The sequence below is a fragment of the Suillus plorans genome (assembly GCF_016647745.1).
Source record: "Suillus plorans strain S12 chromosome Unknown HD556scaffold_67, whole genome shotgun sequence".
Classification (NCBI taxonomy): Eukaryota; Fungi; Basidiomycota; class Agaricomycetes; order Boletales; family Suillaceae; genus Suillus; species Suillus plorans.
Genome location: NW_024537451.1, coordinates 196,335 through 218,113, shown reverse-complemented (window position 1 = coordinate 218,113; position 21,779 = coordinate 196,335). Strand labels below are relative to the sequence as shown.

At 46.7% G+C, this 21,779-nt stretch overlaps 5 protein-coding genes across 5 annotated transcripts; 4 read left to right on the top strand and 1 right to left on the bottom strand.

The window, feature by feature from the left end:
- Positions 1–463: 463 nt before the first annotated feature.
- HD556DRAFT_1221953 (uncharacterized protein) lies at positions 464–3,330 on the bottom strand (the record flags this gene model as incomplete). Its single annotated transcript, XM_041296822.1, has 6 exons — positions 464–503; positions 556–1,109; positions 1,498–1,586; positions 2,552–2,630; positions 2,688–3,113; positions 3,175–3,330. Coding segments are annotated over 6 exons (1,344 nt in total), but the record flags the coding sequence as incomplete, so codon positions are not given.
- Positions 3,331–4,237: 907 nt separating this feature from the next.
- On the top strand, positions 4,238–4,728 carry HD556DRAFT_855638 (uncharacterized protein). Its single transcript, XM_041311843.1, has 3 exons — positions 4,238–4,564; positions 4,617–4,660; positions 4,713–4,728. The coding sequence occupies exons 1-2, from the start codon at positions 4,367–4,369 to the stop codon at positions 4,629–4,631; spliced, it is 213 nt and encodes a 70-aa protein (XP_041155778.1). The 5' UTR covers positions 4,238–4,366; the 3' UTR covers positions 4,632–4,660; positions 4,713–4,728.
- A 1,714-nt stretch (positions 4,729–6,442) lies between these two features.
- On the top strand, positions 6,443–6,904 carry HD556DRAFT_1403163 (uncharacterized protein). Its single transcript, XM_041303871.1, has 2 exons — positions 6,443–6,577; positions 6,645–6,904. Exons 1-2 carry the CDS (start codon positions 6,469–6,471, stop codon positions 6,764–6,766), a joined length of 231 nt encoding a protein of 76 aa, XP_041155777.1. The 5' UTR covers positions 6,443–6,468; the 3' UTR covers positions 6,767–6,904.
- Positions 6,905–13,363: 6,459 nt separating this feature from the next.
- Positions 13,364–14,557, top strand: HD556DRAFT_1276145 (uncharacterized protein). Its single transcript, XM_041299234.1, has 4 exons — positions 13,364–13,584; positions 13,639–13,779; positions 13,847–14,140; positions 14,192–14,557. Exons 1-4 carry the CDS (start codon positions 13,441–13,443, stop codon positions 14,294–14,296), a joined length of 684 nt encoding a protein of 227 aa, XP_041155776.1. The 5' UTR covers positions 13,364–13,440; the 3' UTR covers positions 14,297–14,557.
- A 4,531-nt stretch (positions 14,558–19,088) lies between these two features.
- HD556DRAFT_1245000 (aldehyde dehydrogenase domain-containing protein) lies at positions 19,089–21,067 on the top strand (the record flags this gene model as incomplete). Its single annotated transcript, XM_041298495.1, has 10 exons — positions 19,089–19,207; positions 19,264–19,277; positions 19,337–19,537; positions 19,592–19,695; positions 19,747–19,797; positions 19,855–19,882; positions 19,936–20,305; positions 20,352–20,520; positions 20,573–20,970; positions 21,019–21,067. The coding sequence occupies 10 exons, from the start codon at positions 19,089–19,091 to the stop codon at positions 21,065–21,067; spliced, it is 1,503 nt and encodes a 500-aa protein (XP_041155775.1).
- Between the last annotated feature and the right edge of the window lie 712 nt (positions 21,068–21,779).

Genomic DNA, 21,779 nt, shown 5'->3' with positions numbered 1-21,779 from the left:
GAGCATGCGTTATAATTTTCACGTTAGACTTCTCATCGCACAAACTTACTTATAGTCGCCTCTTAGTTATACACATTGCCCATCTAAAACGGCCGGCAGGAATGGCGGACTGGTGGGGTACGCCTTACATCAGTGCATTTGGGGATGTAACGAAGGGGCGGAGCACAGGGCTCCATGGCTAGCTAGTAGTGTCCTACATAGAGTTTCACTCTCAATGGACAAAAAACTGGATTCAAAAAAAAAAAAAAAAAACTTCTTCTGGTGTCTTATGGAACAATGGGGGTATTGGACGAGACCAGTCACATGGCAATTTGAAAAATTCGCAAAACATGTTGCACTGATGTTTCTCCGCAAAAGATGAAAATGCAGATGCCAAGTTGCCATCTGCGAACAGGTGTCCAGAAAGATCACTGATAATTGCTGTCAGCCACTCATTGATAAGGATAGTAGTAGGGATGTAGATTTACGGAGAAGTCATAATTTGAGGATCAGTTAAAAGATTCCTTCCGTCTGCCAAGAATGAATAAGCTATGTGTAGATATCCAAAATAAAGACGAGCCTTGAAAATCTGCAACGTAAGCAAGTTTCTTGGTCTTGATGTATTGGACGTGTTGTGCAAATGACAGGTACTGGGCAATTTCACTTGATTTGGCATCAAGGTGTGGCAGTGGGGAAGGTGAGTCGTTGGATATATACTTGGTGAATTTCCCTTGCATGGACTCGTCAATGAACTCTTCAATTAGATATGTTTTGGTAACACCAGCGTCCTCGATAGTGGCAAGAGCAATATGCACAAAGCGGATATTTGGAATCTTGAAGGGAGGTGTGCTGCGAGTCACTAGTTCTGTGGCAATATATTGCTGAACCCGGTCCATGAGTGCTCCTGCCCATATGCTGCATCTAATCTCTGGCTGCAGCAGCTGTAGTTGCCGAGAATCGGGATAAGGAAACCGCTTGGATTTGTCGGTCTGGTAGTAGCACTGCTTTAAGCAGATGCGAGTTGAATCAGATCCAGACGGTCCAAGGATAGCTTTGTCTAGAAAGCCGAATTGTGCTGCTTTGAATGCTCCATACTTCGGTTTGCTTCGTGGATCGAAAAAAAGAGTAGCCTGCATCGGGGGGGGGCAGTAGTATTTGGTACGTCAGAAGTGGTTGGATCAGTAATCAGAGCAGATAGGGATCTGCACGGGTATGGGTAACCTGCGCGGGTCACGGGTACGGGTACTACTGGGGTACAGGTACGGGTCGGGATTCTAAGACCCGCGCTCTTACCCGTACCCCAGCTATACCCGTGCCTTCCATAAATGGTAGCACCTCCTGCATCAGTAATAGCGGACGCCATACTTCCCGCGTGCACGCTACAACCGGCACCACCACCAACACCGGCACCTAACGCACCTTCCCAAGTCCACCAACTCCACGTTCACAGCGCGCGCGCCCGAAACGCGTCAACAAGTGTTGACGCGATGCAAACACACGCGGACGACACGCGAAGACGAAAGGACAAGAGAATCGAGGAAGGGAGAAGGGATGGTATAGAGATGAAGGAGGAAAGAGGAACTCGAGGAGACGAGACTTTGGGCACGCTGAAAGTGAGTACTCACATTGAAGACTCTACCCCCAGCAACAACAACAACGTCATACGCGTCACGTCGCCAGCGCCTATCTTTGTGCGCCCAGCACTCGCACCACCACCAGCTTTCACGCCAACGCCACCATCCACGACGCCAACACCACCATCCACGACGCCAACACCACCATCCTCGACGCCAATGCCACCATCCATGACACCAACGCCACCATCCACGACACCAACACCACCATCCCATCTACGACGCCAACACCTACGCGACACACTGACTCGCCAGCATCAAGCGTACACGCTCAGACCACGCCAGCGAATGCTGGCGTGGCTCGAATGCACACGGAAGACACCAGGACGAAGAGAGAAGGAAAAGAGGAGGAACGAGAGGAGGAAGGAATGATCTTGTCAGTAAGTCGCCGTCCTGACTCTGCCCCCATTTTCTGCAATGAGGACGCGACGCCTGACACATCACACTCTCGCGCCACCACACCACCATCTCCCATTTCGACACGCTCACCTTCGACTTTGATCGTATGCGACACACCACCTGCCACGACATCAGCATCTATTTCGACGCGTCCGTCATTTGCGCTGTGCCTCCACTCCTCCTTCTTGTGCCATCCACATATGTTCGAGTCACGTCAGCATTTGCTGACGTGTGCTGGACATATGTGCTAAGCACTGGTGGTGATACCTATGGTACCCGCGGGTAAACCCTGCACGGGTGCGGGTACGGGTCTGAGCTTGTTGTACCCGCTGAAAACCCGTACCCGTCAGAGCGGGTACGGGTTTTTGCCGGGTGCGGGTGCGGGTCAGGTCCCTGACACCCCAGGGTATACCCGTGCGGATCCCTAAGAGCAGATAGTGATATGGGGGGGATTATCTGCAGTAGTGCCTTGAACGTGCGAAGAGTGAGAAAGGGTAAGTTTGGTTGGGATATGGGAATAGCTTGTGCTTGAAGTGCACGGCGAAGTGCACTAACATCCAGAGATACTGCAGCATCCAATATCCGAGGCTTCCGAGGGGGTGTGGATGGGACAGGAGGCTGTGTGCAATGCTAATGAGCATAAGGCTGGTACTAGAGTTCGAAAGAATGACTGACCGATGATAATTTGCGCTTGACAGGGTGAGGCGAACATTGGGCGCCATTTTGCAAATTTTTTGATGGGGACACCGCAGATAGTACAAATGCAGGACTTGAAAGATGTTGGATGTCAGATGAACTTGCCACTGTTGCGTGAGGTGTAGGAATAATGAGGTGAAGTTTGATCCCCTTTCCAGCGTTGAACTGCTGCTTCGTGTTCCTGGTCTTGAGGAAGTGGGATGCTATGGCATTGATGTCTTCTCCAGATGGACGGGGAAGAATCTCCTCGAAACTACTAACAAGACGCAAATGTGCCTCTTCAAACGTAAAAGTAAGACCCATGGACCACTTGATGAACATGGGAAGTAGGGTGAGGTACACCGAAGTTTTAAGGTCATTGGCACCAATGCGGTAAGGGATGTTGCTGATCGACTCAACTATATCCTATAGAAGATTCAGCGAAGTCAGTGAAGTTGAATTCAGAATTGTAGAAAGCAACACTTACAAATATTAGAGTTGGTTTTTTAGCCTGTGGAATCATCACTGCAAGGTATGCCTTGACGCATACCACTTCAGGAACACTCAAAGCATAGGCCTGTCGAGCAAGCCGGTCTCGCATCTCTTCATAAATTTTATGCACATCTTGATAACCAGGCTTGAGTGGCAGAGCTCGAAGAAGGTCTGAGTACACAATAAACTGAGCGTCCCGGCCATAAATAGATATGTTGGGCCCTAATGGATTTGCACGGTGGATGTCTGAGGGGCCAGGAGCTGCAGGCCAGTTGGGTAAAGGAACAAATTGATGATTTGCTGAGGCACGCCTCGGGCGAATGGGACCTGGGATGAATGCAGGTGGAGGCATCCCACATGATACACTAAGCCCCACTGCACGAACAGGAAGTTGGGATTCTACAAAAATAAATGAAGGTTTGTATTCAATATAAAATGCAACTGTACTGGGCGACTCACTTCCACACTGCACCTCTGCAGTCTGCTTGTGAACTGCAGCACCATCATATTCGGACTGGCCGAAACCATGCTTCAAGGTACTTGGAATTACTAGAGAAAATTATCGTCAGACTGTAATGTGACAAAGTCTGCACACCGAGCAATTATTTTACCTGCATCACTTATTTTCTTGGTAGTGAACTTGGAGCGCTGGTATCGGCTGCATTTTTCACAAAGCCATTTACCGGGCTTGCTTGGATCTTTGTGCTCAATATAGGTGATAGCAGGTACAGTGCCAGGATGACCACTAAAACAGTTGGCATACTCGCAATAGTGCTGGTCAGCATTTGTGGTGAACTCTGCAGCATACATGATGATGGTGGATTTTTTGGGGGGTTTGGATTTAAATTTCTGAACCGTCAGATTCAAATATTAGTGCTACTAGAGGCTCGTCGAAGCAAGCAAGGGCCTTTGATATCACCATTTGATGCAAGTCTATGTGCGAGTGATGATTTCTCATGTCAAATTTGCAAGGCAAGAGATCTTAGGCACCACATCAATACAATGTCTTAACCTCATTCTGTACGCACAGCCACATTTATGAGTGTAGTCGGTAAATCCTTCATCGCGTTCAGTGGGTGATTGGGGGTCTGGCAGGAGAAGAGCCAAACAAATGCCTTTTTAGTCCAGCTGATCACTCTCGCCGAAGCTGATCACTCCCGCTTTCCATATACCACCACAAACAAACAATGCGCTTCTTTTTCCTCACCTTTATTGTTGGGTTGACAGCGTCTATATTGTCTGTCACAGCAAAGCGACCAAACTGTAGCCCACCTGGAGGTATTTGCGTAACGGATAGTAACTGTTGTGAGAGCAATGATACCTGCAATGGTGGCGTGTGCGAGCTTGCGGCGAGCCTCCCCACCCGCCGTAGCGACACACTACTAGTGAGTTTTCCCGCATTCATATTGGCACCGTTGTTGATCGAGCAATATGTAGAACGCTGCTGATTGAGAAATGAATAGAGGTGATACTTATATGGGGTATCTGCGCACTGTTTGGTCTTGGCGTAAATATAACATCACTGATTCACAGGTCAGACTGGCCAGCGACAAATCAAATGCGTGTCAGCTAAAAGACGCGCAGTTTGATTGAGTCAAAAGTTCATTTTTTCACCGCTTTTATTCATCCACTCGACAAGATTGAAGACATGCAGTTGCTCATACTTTTTGCTGTGAGTATCATTCAACCGTGTAGTTGAAACTCACAAGACAGTCAAGACCTGTGATATAAAATCTGGCTTCGAGTCGATATAGCCCAACCTTCAAATATAAAATTATATCAGCACAAACCATCAACGTCCGGTATTGCAACAGATAAATCATCGATTGATCTAGCTCGACGTGGCATTTGCCTCGTCACAGCCGCATCACGAGTGCATCACAACCATTTCGCTAAACGTTTTCGTGATAATATAAAATTCCTACCATCATCAGCGTCCATCCACCCCAAAGACATTCAATTCGAGCCCTCAGCAGATCATATCCCCTCAAACGAACAATGCGTTTCTTCTTCCTCACATTTATCGTTGCATTGACGTCATCTACAATGTGTGTCGCAGTCAGGGGACCAATCTGTAGCGACCGTGACCAGCCTTGCGAAGCCGTTAGTGACTGCTGCGATAAATTCGCTCTTTGTGCTGGGGGTATATGCATCACCTAGGATATCCAACCCTTGCAAGCCGATTTGCACGTAGCGACACACTAGTGAGTGTTTCCACTTGGCCATTGGTGCTGATTGAACAATTTGTATATTGTAGGATGTACACTGCTGATCGAGAAACAAGTAGAGGCGATGTTGAGTGGAAGGAGGACATGATATGAGTGTACGAGGTATCTGTGGTGGAGTAAACAGAGCACCATGGGTCAGACCTGCCAGCGATAGATCAAGGGCGTGTTAGCTACAAGACGAGCAGTTTGATCAGATCAAAAGTCCACTTTTTTTGTTCACTCAACGTCCAGAAAGAGTCGGGGTCGATGAAGTGACAGTCCTCGTGCTGGCAAATTCAATATCAAAGAGGTGCTGACCTGGCCATACGCGCTAACATTGAACAGCTCACAGCTAAGATGAGCATCTGAGGTCAAATTTGAACATTATGATACTATAGAAAATGTACTGTTCGAACTGCAGGCGCTGCAGACTCACTGATGATCATGATGAGATTATGGGTTACAAGCATGAGCGACTCAATTCCTTCAATGGTTGGTGATGTGTCTCACTTTTCTCGTCTTTCCTTCAACTACACGACATCTACTCCTTTGCGTTTTGAGCCTGGGAGGTGGTTGCGCAATGATGCGAAAGAAATCGTTGATGGGGTAGGTGACGAGCAGTGGGACGGAAATGGTCGACGGTCACTGGTCCACTTAGAATAGTTGTTCTTTACTATATAGCAGCACGCAAATAGCATAAGGGGAGAAATTTGAAAATTACAAAGACTGGGGCATTGCAAAGAGACGGAATCAGAGACGGTTGAACGTTGAAGTCAATAATTCCCAAAGTGTCTTTGTTTCGCGGGAGAAATCGAAAGGGGAAATATATCCCAGGCTTTAGAACTTAAAACTTAGCGCTTATATGAACTGTGATTCTAGTAACGGTAGGTTGTGTATGTGAGCAATCAATTCAACACGCCCCTGCATGTTCTACCGTATCTGTTAGCAATTTCAAATTCTGCTAAATCGTGCCCAGGGCCATAAGTATACCGGATATAAAAGCCAGCTGTCATCCTACCCTATCCTCCGAGATACCATTCGAGATCCCCCCTCAGAAAATTCCAAATCACCTCGCACACAAAATGCGTTTCTCTTTCCTGGCCGTTGTTGTTGCTTTGACAGCATCTATGTCTGTCAGTGCATGTAGCATGTTGCTTTGCAACACAACTGAAGATTGCTGCCCAACCTGGACTTGTGTAGGAGATGAGGTGAGTCTGAGCAGGTCGCCGTGTAACCAGGATTCAACCACATGACTCACCTGCGGACCTTAGATTGATGGTATGTACTGCGCATAGGTTGAAAATTGAGCTGGCAGCCAGAGCAGCACGTCGCAACAGTGCAGTGAGCCGTGTTTCTGCTTTCGTTTTGGCAGCGTCATGATTGATGGTGTAACACCTAGTTCAGATTCAATCAGTACAGTCGTTTTGGACAAATTTTCACACTACTCGAGCAATGCGGATGTTTGAACTTATCTGACAATGACCGGCCGTCCCCAGTCTTGCTCGCGGTCCACTAAGCTTGAGTTCGAGAGGCTGTCGAAACGAGCGATTATTGCTGTTGATGATTACACTGCGCAGACGATCTCGAAGCTGTTTGTCTAACGTTGGTATCAAAGGCTAGCTCGTGAATCTTTCTCTCTCTCTGGTGTGATGGAGACAACGAGACGCCAATTTGTTGCCAATCGTGATTCGTAATCCGTGGCAGATGTGTTATTTTCTGATGGGAAATCAATTAATCAAATTTCACAACCCAAGGTCATGGAGCGTGCGTTATATTTCTCAACCTCGTCGATGCGCACAGTGGTCACCAAGGCGAACTGAGGGTTTGCGATAAGCGACACATTAGTACGAGAGACCGGGGATTCGAGCGAGCATTGATGAAGAGAATTGTCAATGCCTGCTCAAATTTCAAATGTGTTGTCTGAACCTAAAGAAACGATCATTTAAAGCTCTTGGTCATTTGCCGAGTCCGTCCCAAGTGGATATAACACCTTGCAGTACGCCTCCTTCTGTACTCGTCTTTTATCGCACTGACGGTGGTTCAGCGAGCGTTAACTATCCGGATGCTGTAATACACATACCACCATTGATTGCGTGTCAAGTCTCGCCATGTCGTGTGCGTCCCATCCACCCGCGTTCCGCATCAAGCTTCACCGTGCCGGTGTCGTGTAAGCCTTACAAAGGTCACATCAGTGACATGACTCGGGCCGCCTTCAGTCTCAATTCAATCAGCGACGCTAGCCATGAGTGCAAACTGAGTACAAAGATCAATCTTTAGAGAAGCTAGTAGCGCAACAGTCGTGCCATGTCCGCAGCAAACACGGTCAGCAGAAATGAAGCAGCGGGTGCCAGGTCACAGAATGAAGCGATCATTCTTAACTGGCGACACGCAACTAGCTTAAGTGGAGAAATTGTATTTGCAGGCTGTGAAGAGACAGATTCAGAGACGCTTCAAATCAGTACAGAACTCACATAGCATGGACTATACCCCCCACACGATATGAATCCCAGCAGCCCAAATTTTGCCATCTGACGATTCTGCCAAATCGATCAAAGTCGTGCCCATAAGGATATAAAAGCTGGTCGTCGTCCTATAGTGTTCCCCCATCCTCGGAAACATCATTCGAGATCTCCCTCAAAAGATTCCATATCACCTCGTACACAAAATGCGTTTCTCTGTCCTCGCCGTTTTTGTTGCTTCGACAACATCTATGTCTGTCAGTGCATGTAGTATAATAGATTGTACAACAGACGCAGATTGCTGCAAGAACTATCCTTGAGAACCTAATGTTGTTGTGAGTGTGAGGAAGTCGCTATGCAACCAGGATTCAACCACATGACTCACCTGCGCGCCTTAAGATTCAATGGCCATGGCCTGCATGGTTCAAGGAAATTGAGCCAGCAGCCTAAGCGGCATGTCGCGACAGTGGGTCATGTTTCCGCTTTCGCTTTCGTATCATGGTTGACAGTGCAAGACCTAGTTAGGAGCCAATCATACAGTGGTTCTCGAACGAATTTTTATGCTGCTCAAGCAATGGATGTTTGAACTTGTCTGAAAATGATCAATCGTGCCTGGTTTCCTCATAGCCCACTAAGCTTGAGTTCGGGGCTGTAGAAATGAGCGATCATTACTGTTGATGATTAATATTAGGAGGTCGAACGCGAACGAAGATGGAACGCACTGCGCAGAGTCGCAGACACTTCCTCACAACCTTTAATCTGTTCGTTTGACGTTGGCCTCGAATGCTGGCTAACGGATCTCTCTATACGCGTGTGATGGAGCCAACGAGACGTCACTTCGTTGCCGACCGTGATTCGTGGCTGACGTGTTATTTTCTGGTATGTAGTTGAAGCCCAAAGTCATATTGGAGCGCGCGCGTTATGATGAAAGTGAAAAAGGGGGCGACAAAGATAAAGATAAAGGAGATTGATATTACTGCGTATGCGGTACTTTCCACCGTGCGGAACTCGAGAGTGATTCTCTTCATCGAGCAAGTGTTGGATGAGGTGCAAGCGACAAAAACACGGCTGACGAGGAAGCGGAACTTGCAAGAGTGATGGTACCTTGATAGTAGTTTTGTCAACACTGTTCATCGCCTCCAAGGAAGTACAGGGTCGTCTGGGTAAAAGTGCGACAAAATACAGTGGATGGGTGAGCTCAAAGCGACTGTCGAAAATATGCGTGAATTTGTCCGATGGCACAGTAAAGTCTTGTGCTATCCAGGGACTATACCAACAACCACCGTCACAGTAGTCCTGACTGGGCGCTGACGAGTTCGTTTGTTTTCGTGTTGACAAATGCAAATTGTGTTCCACCCGCGGCCCTATGCGATTGTGTGGCCTGAAGACGAATATGCCTGTGCGTACACTCATCCCTGCTCCATCTCACTGTGCGGCGTGCCCTCGATCGACCCACTTGAAGTTCCTGCTATTCGAATCAGGATTATCTGTAGGCGCTGGTGTCTGAGGCTCTTGCCCATCCACGTCGATTGTGCTTGCCACTGCGAGTAATACTCGACGAACCATATCTATACTGCATGCGATTGATTAGGATGATCATGAATTGGTTGAAAATGCTTAGAGACTGAATTATTTGAAAGCGTAGGCCATTGTAAATTGAAAATGCAGTTGCCGGACCCTTCCGAGCGGTACTTTAACTCTTCTAAGCAGCACACGACAAAAGGTTGATGAAACTCATGGTTTGATGTTAACATAGCAGTCATGCCTGAAGCATCTCGTGGTTCTTAAATCGCATGGAGATAGGAATTAATATTGCAGGCCGGCTAGGTAAGTTGTTATAGTGAGTGTGGGGAGCAAAACTAATACCTTTAGCCTAGGCTGAGTTTTGATTAAGTGCTGGCACAACTGGCACTTGGCGGATTGGCAAAACTTCCAAACACGTTGCATCAGCGTTTAAATAGCGTTTTGTAATGATGCTATTGATTATTACAGCAATGGCGCAGTGACTAGTAAGCCGTCAACGGCTTTGACGTGGCACCGGTGCACATTACGAATGAGGCAGAACCGTGCCAAAGTCGATATACCTACAAAATGACCTGAAGCGGGACACGTTCTGCAGCCGGCGGCAGTATCATCCGCCAGGCATAACCATTTTGCAGAAACTTTTCGTGATAATATAAAAGCAAGTCCTACCATCACCAGCGTCCACCCCACCCAAAAAAATCATTCGAGCACCTCTACCTCAAACAAACAATGCGGTTCTTCTCCCTCGCCTTTACTGTCGCATTGACAGCATCTATAATGTCTGTCGCAGCAAGGCGACCAACCTGTAGCGCAAATCAGGATAGGTGCAAAAAGAGCAGTGACTGTTGCGATAGCCAAGCTTCCTGCTACGGTAGCGTGTGCGTGCCGTCCGACGATCCTCCACCCTGAGAACCACCCGATCTTCACATAGTGATACACTAGTGAGTGTTTCTGCATTCGCCGCATTAGTTCTGTTGTTGATCGAGCAATACGTAGAACACTGCTGATTGAGAAATGAATAGAGGCGATATTAGCTGGAAGGAGTACGTGATATGAGCGTATGAGGTATACGCGTACTGTTTGATCTTGGGGTAAATAATATCACGGTTCATTGACCAGCCAACCATAATCAAATGCGCGTTAGCTGAAAGACGTGCAGTTTAATCAGGTCAAAAGCCCACTTTTCACCGTTTTTTGTCCGTTCACTCGACAAGACATACAGTTACTCGTACTATTTTCTGTGTCAGTCTCGTTTAACCGTCTAGTTGGAGCTCGACAAGGCGGTGGAGACCTGTGATACAAATCAGCAACTTCAATATTTGGTTTGACGTGGCACTTTGCTTCGTTACAGCCACGTTACGAGTGCATCACTCGCACGACCGAGGCAGTCGTGTCACAGAGCCCCATTTCATTTTTATGAGTAATCCACGAGTGATAGACTTTGATAATGAGAGAAATCAAATGAATTTTAATTGAGGTCGTTCTGACACACAGCAGCGCGCGCTGAGATTTGAATGTGGCGAGGCGGCACGTCAAACGACGCAGCGAAATCTAACCCCAACAGTCATGCACATATGACGAATTCCCGTGGACATTAGTGATGATACTTCAGTGACCAGCGTCCGAGACATGACGTATAATGCATTGAGGATTGTACTGGAGATAGTGTAGGGGGTACAACTACTTGGGTTCAGTTTTGCGGGGTTGCAACTAGCAGAACTCTAGGCTACATGAAGACTGTGTGCGCGACGTTGGGCGTAACCAGTTTGGCACAACCGGTTGGCAAAACTGCAAGTAACATCCCCGCACCCGCATTGTGGAGACTCCGCAATGAGAAGCGTCCAACGACAATATATCATTTTATGTTCTCTCGCTTGCTTATTCCCCACCGCAATATACACTCGTTCGCTAAAGAAATGGGGAAAATAAAACGTAATTGAGTGGGGCTAATATAAAAACAGACATTTTCCTACCGTCACCAGCATCCACCCACCTCAAAAACATCATTCGAGCCCTCAACAGATCATACTATCTCAAACAAACAATGCGTTTCTTCATCCTCACCTTTATTGTTGCGTTGACAGCAATGTCTGTCACAGCAAGGTCACCACTCTGTAGTGGACGTGACAGGCCTTGCGTACAGAATAGTGACTGCTGCGATAAATTAGCTCTCTGCGGTGGCGGTATATGCATCACTCCCGACTAGGGCATCTCGCCTTAGAGGAAGCCGATTTACACATGGCGACACCTTAGTAAGTGTTTCCACTTTGCCATTGGTGTTATTCTTAATTGAACAGTACGTAGGATGCCCCTGATTGAGAAATAAATGGAGGCGATATTGAGTGGAAGGAGGACGTGATATGAGTGTACGAGGTATCTGCGTATTACTGTTGGGTTTGAGGTAAACAGAGCACCATGGGTTGGACCTGCCAGAGATAGATCCAAGGATTATTAGCCACAAGACGTTGATCAGATCGAAAGCCCACTTTTTCACCCGCTTTTACTCGTTCACTCGACGTCCAGGTCGATAGAGTGACAGTCCTCGTGCTGGGAATTTCAATATCAAAGAGGTGCTGATCTGGCCATACACGCTAACATTGGACAGCTCACAGCTAAGATGAGCATCTAAGGTCAAACTTGAACATTACAATACTGTAGAAGATGTACTGTTCGAATTGTAGGCACTGCAGACTCAAAAATGCGTTTCTCTTTCCTGGCCGTTGCTGTTGCTTTGACAGCATCTATGTCTGTCAGTGCATGTAGCATGGGACTTTGCAACACAACTGCAGATTGCTGCCCAACCTGGACTTGTGTAAGAAATAAGGTGAGTCTGAGCAGGTCGCTGTGTAACCAGGATTCAACGTTCAACCACACGACTCACTTGCGCACCTTAGATCGATGTTATGTTTTGCCAGTAGGTTGAAAATTGAGCTGGCAGCCCGAGCAGCACGTCGCAACAGTGAACCGTGCTTCTGCTTTCGCTTTGGCAGTATCATTTTTGATGGTGCTTGTGCAACACCTAGTTCGAATTCAATCAGTACAATTGTTTTGGACAAATTTTCATACTACTCAAACAATGTGAATGTTTGAACTTATCTGAAAATGATCGACCGTCCCTAGTCTTGCTCGTGGTAAACTAAGCTTGAGTTTGACAGGCTGTCGAAACGAGCGATCAGACAATCTCGAATCTGTTCGTCTAACATTGGCTTCGAAGGCTAGCTCGCCAGCGATAAATTGAATGCATGTTAGCTGCAAGACGTGCAGTTTATCAGATCAAAAGTCCACTTTTCACCCTCTTTTACTCATTCACTCGATGTCCAATGTCCAAAGAGTCGGGGTCGATATCGCGACGGTCCTCGTGCTGGCAATTAAAGTATCAAAGACCTGCCAACCTGGCCATATGCGATAACATTGGACAGCTCATAGCCAATATGCATCTGAGGTCCCATTCGAACATGATGATACTGTAGAAGGTGCTGCGGCCTTACTGAATGATGGTGTGATAGATTACAAACATTATTCATACCAAACATGAGTGACTCTTCCTTCAAATGAAGTTGCTTGTTGGAAAATGCAGCATATACGGGAAGATAGCTTGATGGTTTGAACGTTTGTGCCGCTGGCCTATGCCTATGTTTACAAGTCGAAAACGCTGTCATGTAGGATATGGGCTGAATAAAGAATACGTACATGGAAATTTCTCTGCGCTTTGCAGAACTTACTATGACGCTATTTCGAACTAGGGCCCTACCTCGTCAACTTCAGGGATTCTGAGTCGGAAGAGATGGTTTGCCTCGTTAAATTTATTCTTTACCCAAACATTCAAGTATGCCACGCCGCACGAATTTTTACAAATCCTGTATGATAACGCTGTGTGCAGCCTGGATCCTGTGCGAGGTCGTGGCATGAGACGATCGTTCAGTACGATCCCTTTTTTTTGTCTACTAGAATTACATAAGCTTATATCACGTTAATTGCAGCCGATTGCTACATCAAACGATTCCAATTGGCGCCTGAGTGAACTTGCTTTATAACTCGTGTTCATTGTACAACAAGTCTTCGCAGGCAATCATGTCGGACCCGGTCGCTTCCAAGTCTGGCTTCCTATGCATGTACATGAAGAACCATCCTGATACATTGGTTGCATATGTTAAATATTTCGGGAAAGTCGAGGGCAACGTGCTCACTGCTGAGATGTCTAGCATTGACTCCAAGGTAAGCCCAGAGAAATGGATGTTCTGTTCTCGCTAGCGTTGACAAATCGACCAGGGTATGACGCTTGTGTATAAACTCAAGTCCGGACAATCGAATACCAGCCGGGTGTCATTTGACCCACCGCTTTCGGGGTACGAGGAAGTCAAACCCCGGCTTCTGAGTATGAAGGCGGAGGCTCAGGAAGGTCTCGGTATGGTGCGTTTTAATAACCTTTGCTTCCAGCCCGTCATGTCTCTGACAGCTGTATGTTTATGTACTACAGCTCAAAGCTCCCCAAATAACCACATTCCGGATTCCTCGCACAGGTGTATTCGCAGGAATCATTTTGTTCGCATACTTCTATTTCCTTTCGCCACCAGCGCCTGGTACTACATTCCTCTCTGTACCTGTCACCACTGTGGATGCATTCTTCTCCCCAGCGCACGCGTTTAGAAACGCCACTGGTCTCGGTCTTTCCTTCCGGACTGCTTGCGCAATATGCTACACCATCCATGGGGCTGAAGCACTTTATACCTGGTCACTTTGCAAGCAATATGTCAAGGGCACTATAATAACGGTATGCCTGTCTCGCGACTTTCTGAGCCTCACGCCTTAACTTTGTATTTAGGCTGCTTACGTCGGCTCCACGATTATATTAGGATACCCAATATGGACAGACCTCAAAAGACGCGTTCAACAGAAACGCATTGAGAGCGTTATGAAGGTTGAGTAATCGACCTGTGTGCTTGCTTTGCAGGATGATTGTATATGTTTTTGTATGATGACATCGATGTACTTTAGTGTTTCAGGTATCCAACTTGGGCCTGCAGTTGCAACAATTTGAATATTTGTTTTCAGGATTCTCAATCAAATCCGTGCATCACACCAGAACGATCTTGGCTTGCGGGAAGAGCTGTTTTCCCATTCATTCGTCAGGGGACTATCAACGATGTCTTGTCCAAATAATAATAATAATTCATCCGCTCTGTTGCCAACCACCGGGAACGTAGATATGAGACCATAAAAATCGATTCGGCGAGTCGCTCGCATTTCTCGACTTAGTCTTGAGGACATGCATATGACGAGAAATGGATATTCTGTCTAACGACGGTCTATCTCTCTGGCACCATATCTTATCACAGCAGTATGATGATCACTGATAAAGCCAAGTAGGAACGGGACATACGGTAGTTCGCTTTATTCTCTACACTGGCAAACAGAACTACACGAAAATATGGTACGACAGCGAAGCCCTAAGCGAGGTCGAGTGAGGCACAATTGGGTGGGCAAGCTCAAAACCGGAGACACTATGATAAATTGTCTTCAGGAGAACAGAAAAAGAAGATCAAGCTCAGTGGTTTCCAAATTGGCGTGCTATCCAGCTGAGGGAATTTGTGACAGCGATCCTAAAGCCTGAATGTTACCAGCGGGAATGAAGATAAGACCAGATGCAGACTTACAGACAAGGCTTCCGTACTGTCATCCGCCAGGCATCACCATCTTGCGAAACCTTTTCGTGATAGTATAAAAGCAAGACATCTTCCTACCGTCACCCAACTGAAAGAAATCATTTGAGCACCTCAGCAAATCATAACCTCAAACAAACAACGCGTTTCTTCCTCCTCATCTTCGTTGTTGCATTGACAGCATCTATAACGTTTGTCACAGCAAGGCGACCAACCTGTAGTAGACTTCAAGAGGTGTGTCAAACACCTAGCGACTGTTGCGACAGCAGAGGTTCCAACAATGGTACAAGCCGATTTGTACGCAGCAACATCCTAGTCAGTTTCTGCTTTCCGATTGGTGTTGTTGTTGATCGGGAAATGAATAGAGATGATATTGGGTGAAAGGGGGGACATGATATGAGCGTATGACGTACCTGCGTACTGTTTGGCCACGTAGTGAATATAACAAGCTCTGAGCATCAATTCTAACAGGAACGCAGACTGTTTGTCATGGGAACCTGAGTTTGGGGAGAGAATCAAAGACAATCTCGTTAATAGTTATGAACACAAGACAACACGCGCTAATCGTACCGCATTATATATCAAGGACAGAAATCTAGCTCGCTTTTGAACGAGAATTTGTTCCACAGATGAACCAACTATCAGTCCTTGAAGCGATAGCAAAGAGTGCGAGACGAGTCCGAGTCTGGCTTCCGGGATGGTTGGATAGATAAATGTACTCAAACCTAGAACGTCATCTGCGTCGGCATCGTCATCACGATCCAGCTGCTATGCCACCATGTGCCCTGACAAAGAATGCTGATGATGATTGATGACCGAGAAAATGAAGCATCATTTTTTGGGTGCTTGAGGCACGCCATGTGACGCGTCGGAGAGAGCTATGATAATGTAGGTGAGCAAACATAGTGATGCCAAGTTTTGAAAAACTCATACTGCAGGTTGTTATGAAACTCACTGTAATATACGAGTGACAGACAGTGAGAACTGAAATGAGTTCTAATTGAGGTCGTCCATTTTTGAAGCACAGCAGCGCGCGCTGATATTAGGATATGTCGAGGCGGCACATTGAACGACGCAGCTCGAAGTCTCGAAGTCCAACGCTAACAGTCATGGATAATGTATTCCAGTGGTCATTCCTCACCGAAAACGCATACCCAAGAGTACCAGATGTGTTCGAGCAAGTGCCTATGCTTGATGAATATGCGCGGCCTTGAATCAGTATGACGGAATCCTCGTGCAGCATTCTGACACTCACAATATGCCCTGGGCCGCGGGCTGCGCATACTATATCATATGGTACATTGATGATTGTGAGTACTGGAAACAAGTAGCATCCCCGCATTCGCATTGTTGAAACTCCGCAATGATGAGCGTCGAACAACATACCTGCAATGCAATATATCATTTAATTTTCTCTCATTTGCTCGTTCTCCACGGCAACACACACTCGTTCGCTAAAAACGAGAAAAATAAAATGGAATTGAGTGGGGCTAGTGCTATAAAAGCAAGTCCCTACCGTCACCAGCGTCCACCCAACTCAGAAAAAATCATTCGAGCACCTCCCTCTACTTCAAACAAACAATGCGTTTCTTCTCCCTCGCCTTTACTGTTGCATTGGCAGCATCAATAATGTCTGTCACAGCAAGGCGGCCAACCTGTAGCGCAAATCAGGATAGGTGCCAAAAGAGCAGTGACTGTTGCGATACCCAAGCTTCCTGCGATGGTACTGTGTGCGTGCCTCCCGACAATACTATTCCACTATGAGAACGAGCCGATTTGCACGGAGTAAGACCCTAGTGAGTGTTTCTGCTTTTCTATTGGTGTTGTTGTTGATCGAGCGATACGTAGAACGCTGTTGATTGAGAAGTTGTAAGAGGCGATGTTAGGTGGAAAGGAGGACATGATATGGGTGTATGAGGCATCTGCGTACTGTTTGGTCTTATGGTAAACAGAACGAGCAACGATTTCAAAAAGAACGCAAGCTATTTGCTATGGGAACCTAAGTCTGGGAGAGAACCTCGTCATGAGTACAAGCTAATCGTACCGCATATGAAGAACAGAAATATAGCCCATTTTGAACAAGAACTCGTTCCAAAGATGAACCAACTATCGGTTCTTAAAGCGGTTACCGGTAGCGAAGAGTCCGAGACGAGTCCGAGTTTGGCGGTTCGGGATGGATAGATAAATGACATATATACCCAGAACCAGAACGCGAACCTCGTCGGCGTCGTCAACAGCAAACAAGGTGCTGTGCCACTATGTGGGGTACACACACTGACGAAGAATGATATTGATGATGGAAGGCGATGAAAAAAAAATATGCGTAGTCCCTTTGAAACACTGGATACGAAAAAATGATCACTGGTAAAGCCAAGGAGGGACGAGACATACGGTAATTCGCTTTATTCTCTACACTGGCAAACATGACCACGCAAATTTGGAATCTGGATAGATCCTAGATAGTGCACGACAGCGAGGTCGAGTGAGGCACAATTTTATTGCTCTGGATGGGCAATAGGGCGCTCAAGCTCAAGACCGGAGAGCACGCTATTATAAATTGAGCTCAGTAGGACAGAAAAGGAAAAGAGAACTCAATGGTTTCCAGTAGCAGTGCTATCCAACGGAGCCGACTTGTGAGAGAGGTCCAAAAGTTTCATGGTTACCAGCAGGAATGAAGATAAAGCCAGATGCAGACATACAGACGAAGATGCTAAGTTGGGTAGGTGGTTCCGTGTGGTGTGTGATCTGAGTAACAGTACAAGCCTGTTTGACAATGGTCGCAGGGGTCGTGTGTCAATGAGAACGCCCACGTTTGATAAGGCCTGTACTAACAGTTGATAGGATATGAAGTAACTTGGATGAGAGGGTGGATTGAATGGAAAGAGAAAGGAGATAAGGCCTTACACGTGTACGTCGTTGATCGATGAGTTTATAGTTTATATGATCAATGAACAGACTAAACGGAGACAAACAAGATCAGAGCTAAGTTAGTATATCGACGCACGGGGGTGTAGACTCGCGTTCGGATATCGATGCAACATAGTCGAACGTCACTGAGGAAACCGGGTCTTTCTCAGTCTTTTTTACTTACCATGGCCCGTATCCGACTTGATTTCGACTATACGAGAAATGGAATTGGGAATGCTCCGCTCAGTGAGTCGTTCGTTGTGTTGGGTGGGTGGAGTGTCTAACTTTGCTCGTCTTTCCATTTACTCTATCACCGGTAGTTGCGCGGTGATGCGAAAGCGATCGTTGATATTGTAGGTGATAAGCAATGGGATGGGGATGGAAAGAATCCAAGAACGTTCGAGAGGCGGTGAGTGTGATCTTTTGATTCTGATGGGCGTGGTATCTCTCATACGTTCATCATCCCCGTGAATGCTTTGGCTATAGTTCGAACATGAATGAATACTATAAATACGACGTACCTTTTTATCGGTATTGGCTAGACTATTTCAGTACTACGGGTGACGCTCACTGGTTCTTTTTGATGGCCGTTCATTTGCCAGTCATAACAGGGCGCGAATATTGAACTCGTGGCCAGTCCACGTCAATTATATTCCTAAACAATCTCACCTCGCCGTGATCTTCGAGCTCACATGGATGGCCAAGCGTCGCGTCATCTTTGGCTGGCACTTCTTGATGCTTCTGAAGTGCATCAATAGAAGCAAAAGTATCCATCCATCATTATGTAATCTAAAATTAGCATGACGGCCACTCCACCCGAGTCAAAATTGGTCAGCCTGCTTTCAACCCATGTTTGTTTTAAACTAGTACTTCCCCTGAGGCCTGAGGTATGTTTGATATCGCAGCTGATATAGTTACAGAATACTGACATTACACCCAGCTAGTCTTTTCGTTCTAGGTACTTAGTGCCATAGCGTTGATTCACGCTCTCGCTGAGCTAGTCTCTCCGTTCTAGTAGCGCACATGAGCTTCCCTATTGAATGCAAGCGAATTTGTAAATGCCGAGCCATTGGCAGATAAATAAATGGTGTCTTATAATGGCACTCCGCTCTTATATATACTCAGTTTGTGAGATATCAATCTATCGCCACCATGCCTTCTACGTTCACTCACGAGTTCAACGCGCCCGCTTTCAAGGCAAAAGTTTCCTTCAACACCGGTCTCTTCATTAATGGCCAGTTCGTGGATGGATCTGACAATACCACCATCGAGTACGCTCTACACCTGTCGCCAATCGATCACTTCTTACTGACCTCAACCATTTTAGTGTCATCAATCCGAGTACGTTCTGTTGGCATTGATGTTCAATATTCAATATCTCACATGAACTCGATGCATAGCAAATGGAAAGGTAATAACGTCAGTGTCCGAGGGTACACCCAAGGATGTCGACCTCGCCGTCGATGCTGCTCATGCAGCCTTCGACACCGCCTGGGGTCTTCATACCCCCGGTGCACAACGTAGCATATTGATGTCGAAGCTCGTTGCCCTCATGGAGAAGAATGCCGACGAGCTTGCCGCTCTGGAGGCATTGGACAATGGTTAGCATCCGGGCCAATTAGCAGTTATCTATATCATTGACCGATAATCCCCAGGCAAGACTTTCAATTGGGCAAGAAATATTGATGTCGCTGGCTCCATCGATTGTATTCGCTACTATGCTGGTTGGGCTGATAAGATCACTGGTCAAGTACAAGAGGTCTGAAGCGTTTCAACAATTAACTTCACTCATTCGCTGACAATTGGGCAGACTACCGAAGACAAGCTCACCTACAGTCGCCACGAGCCCATCGGTGTCGTTGTAAGCATGGCATACTCATCTCAGCTCCCAGATCTTACTCTTATACTCGTGTAATAGGGTCAAATCATCCCATGGAATTTCCCATGTGCGTACACATCAGCCGTTTGAAGTGCCATGTACTCATTCTTTGCTTCGCAGTGCTCATGATGGCCTGGAAAATTGGTCCTGCTCTCGCATGCGGCAACACGGTGGTTCTAAAACCTTCAGAATTCACACCCCTGACCGCCATCCGAATGTGCCACCTCATCAACGAGGCTGGCTTCCCACCCGGAGTAGTCAACGTCCTCACTGGTTATGGAAACACTACCGGTAACGCTATCTCTTCACATATGAGAATAGAGAAAGTCGCCTTCACTGGCTCAACTATTGTTGGTCGCAAGATCATGGAGGCTGCTGCGAGGAGCAACCTCAAGAATGTCACCCTTGAGCTCGGTGGAAAGAGTCCAAACATCATCTTCGACGATGCAGATATCGAACAAGCTGTTAACTGGGCTATATTCGGCATCTTGTAAGTATAGCGTGCTGTCATGCAAACCGCACTTATATTTCACCAGCTGGAACCACGGTCAGACGTGTACCGCAGGTTCGCGTATCTTCGTGCAAGAAGGCATCTATGACGAATTCTTCAAGCGTTTCATGGAGAAAACTCGGTCGCTCAAGATCGGTGACCCATTTGCACCTGACACTTTCCAGGGTCCTCAGGTCTCAGAGATTCAATTCAACGTATGTCGTAAAATGTTTTCGTAACCATTCATCTGTCTAATGCAGGTTCCAGCGTATCATGTCTTACATTGAGTCCGGAAAGGCAGCTGGCGCCAAGGTTGAAATTGGTGGTGAGCGCCATGGAAGCGAGGGCTACTTCATCAAGCCCACCATCTTCACTAATGTCGACCCATCGATGAAGATTGTCCAAGAGGAGATTTTCGGTCCCGTTTGTGTTCTCATCAAGTTCAAGGATGAGGAAGATGTGATCAAGCAGGCAAATGACACGCTTTACGGTCTTGCTGCTGCTGTTTTCACCCAGGACCTGAACCGTGCCCTCAACACGGCACACAGACTCAAAGCTGGAACTGCATGGATTAACTGCGTTAACTCATTCAACTCCAATGTACCATTTGGCGGTTTCAAGCAGAGCGGTATCGGTCGTGAGTGTGGCGACTACGCCCTAACTAAGTGAGTGTTACATCAATGGTGTATTAACACAAATTCATGTGCTGCCAGCTACACTGCAGTGAAGGCTGTCCACGTCAACCTCGGCCACAAAATGTGAGCTGGAGGAAATGAAACATAACTGGGTGCAGGTTTGATCTCAATGCACGTGTAGTATCTTGTACTCTTATTGTATTTCTATCATGTTATATGTATTCTCATTAGCGGAAGAGATCAGAGAAACGAAGCATTGCAAGCGCATTCGGATAATAGAGCTTGGGCCTTGATGGCAAAACTTTGGAAATCCCTTTGATTTCGCAATTCCCGCTTTGAGTGACTGCTGTAAGTCCTATAACAGTCTGGTCACGAGCCTAGTATGTTCTATTAATCGAAGCGTGAAGAACAGCTACTCGATGAACTAACGGTAGCCTGTCACGACGCGCGCTCCCATATGGGCTTCGACTACATACCAGAAAACAACACGTCTGATACCACGATAGGCAACGAAGTAACATCTCGTTGACTCCATCACACGATAGAGATACATCGATGTCCATGAGCTAACCTTCTAGACCAACGTTTGACGAACCGATTCAAGATTGTTACATCTTCATACGACTACCCAATATCAATCATCAACAGCAACGATCGCTCATTTCGACAGCCTCTCGAACTCAAGCTGAGTAGACGACGAACAAGACTAGTCATTTCAGATAAGTTCAAGCATCCACATTGCTCGAGTAACATGAACATTTGTTCAAAACCAACTGTACTGGTTGACTCCAAAATTGAACTAGGTATTGTACCATCAATCAGGATACCAAATCGAAAGC

Excerpts from the sequence above, each read along its gene's own strand:
- HD556DRAFT_1403163 (XM_041303871.1), top strand. The coding sequence starts at position 6,469 with ATGCGTTTCTCTTTCCTGGCCGTTGTTGTTGCTTTGACAGCATCTATG. Across the intron at positions 6,578-6,644 it reads AGATTGCTGCCCAACCTGGA|CTGCGGACCTTAGATTGATG; the intron begins CTTGTGTAGGAG and ends CACATGACTCAC.
- HD556DRAFT_1276145 (XM_041299234.1), top strand. The coding sequence starts at position 13,441 with ATGTCGGACCCGGTCGCTTCCAAGTCTGGCTTCCTATGCATGTACATG. Across the intron at positions 13,780-13,846 it reads CTCAGGAAGGTCTCGGTATG|CTCAAAGCTCCCCAAATAAC; the intron begins GTGCGTTTTAAT and ends TATGTACTACAG. Across the intron at positions 14,141-14,191 it reads TCAAGGGCACTATAATAACG|GCTGCTTACGTCGGCTCCAC; the intron begins GTATGCCTGTCT and ends CTTTGTATTTAG.
- HD556DRAFT_855638 (XM_041311843.1), top strand. The coding sequence starts at position 4,367 with ATGCGCTTCTTTTTCCTCACCTTTATTGTTGGGTTGACAGCGTCTATA.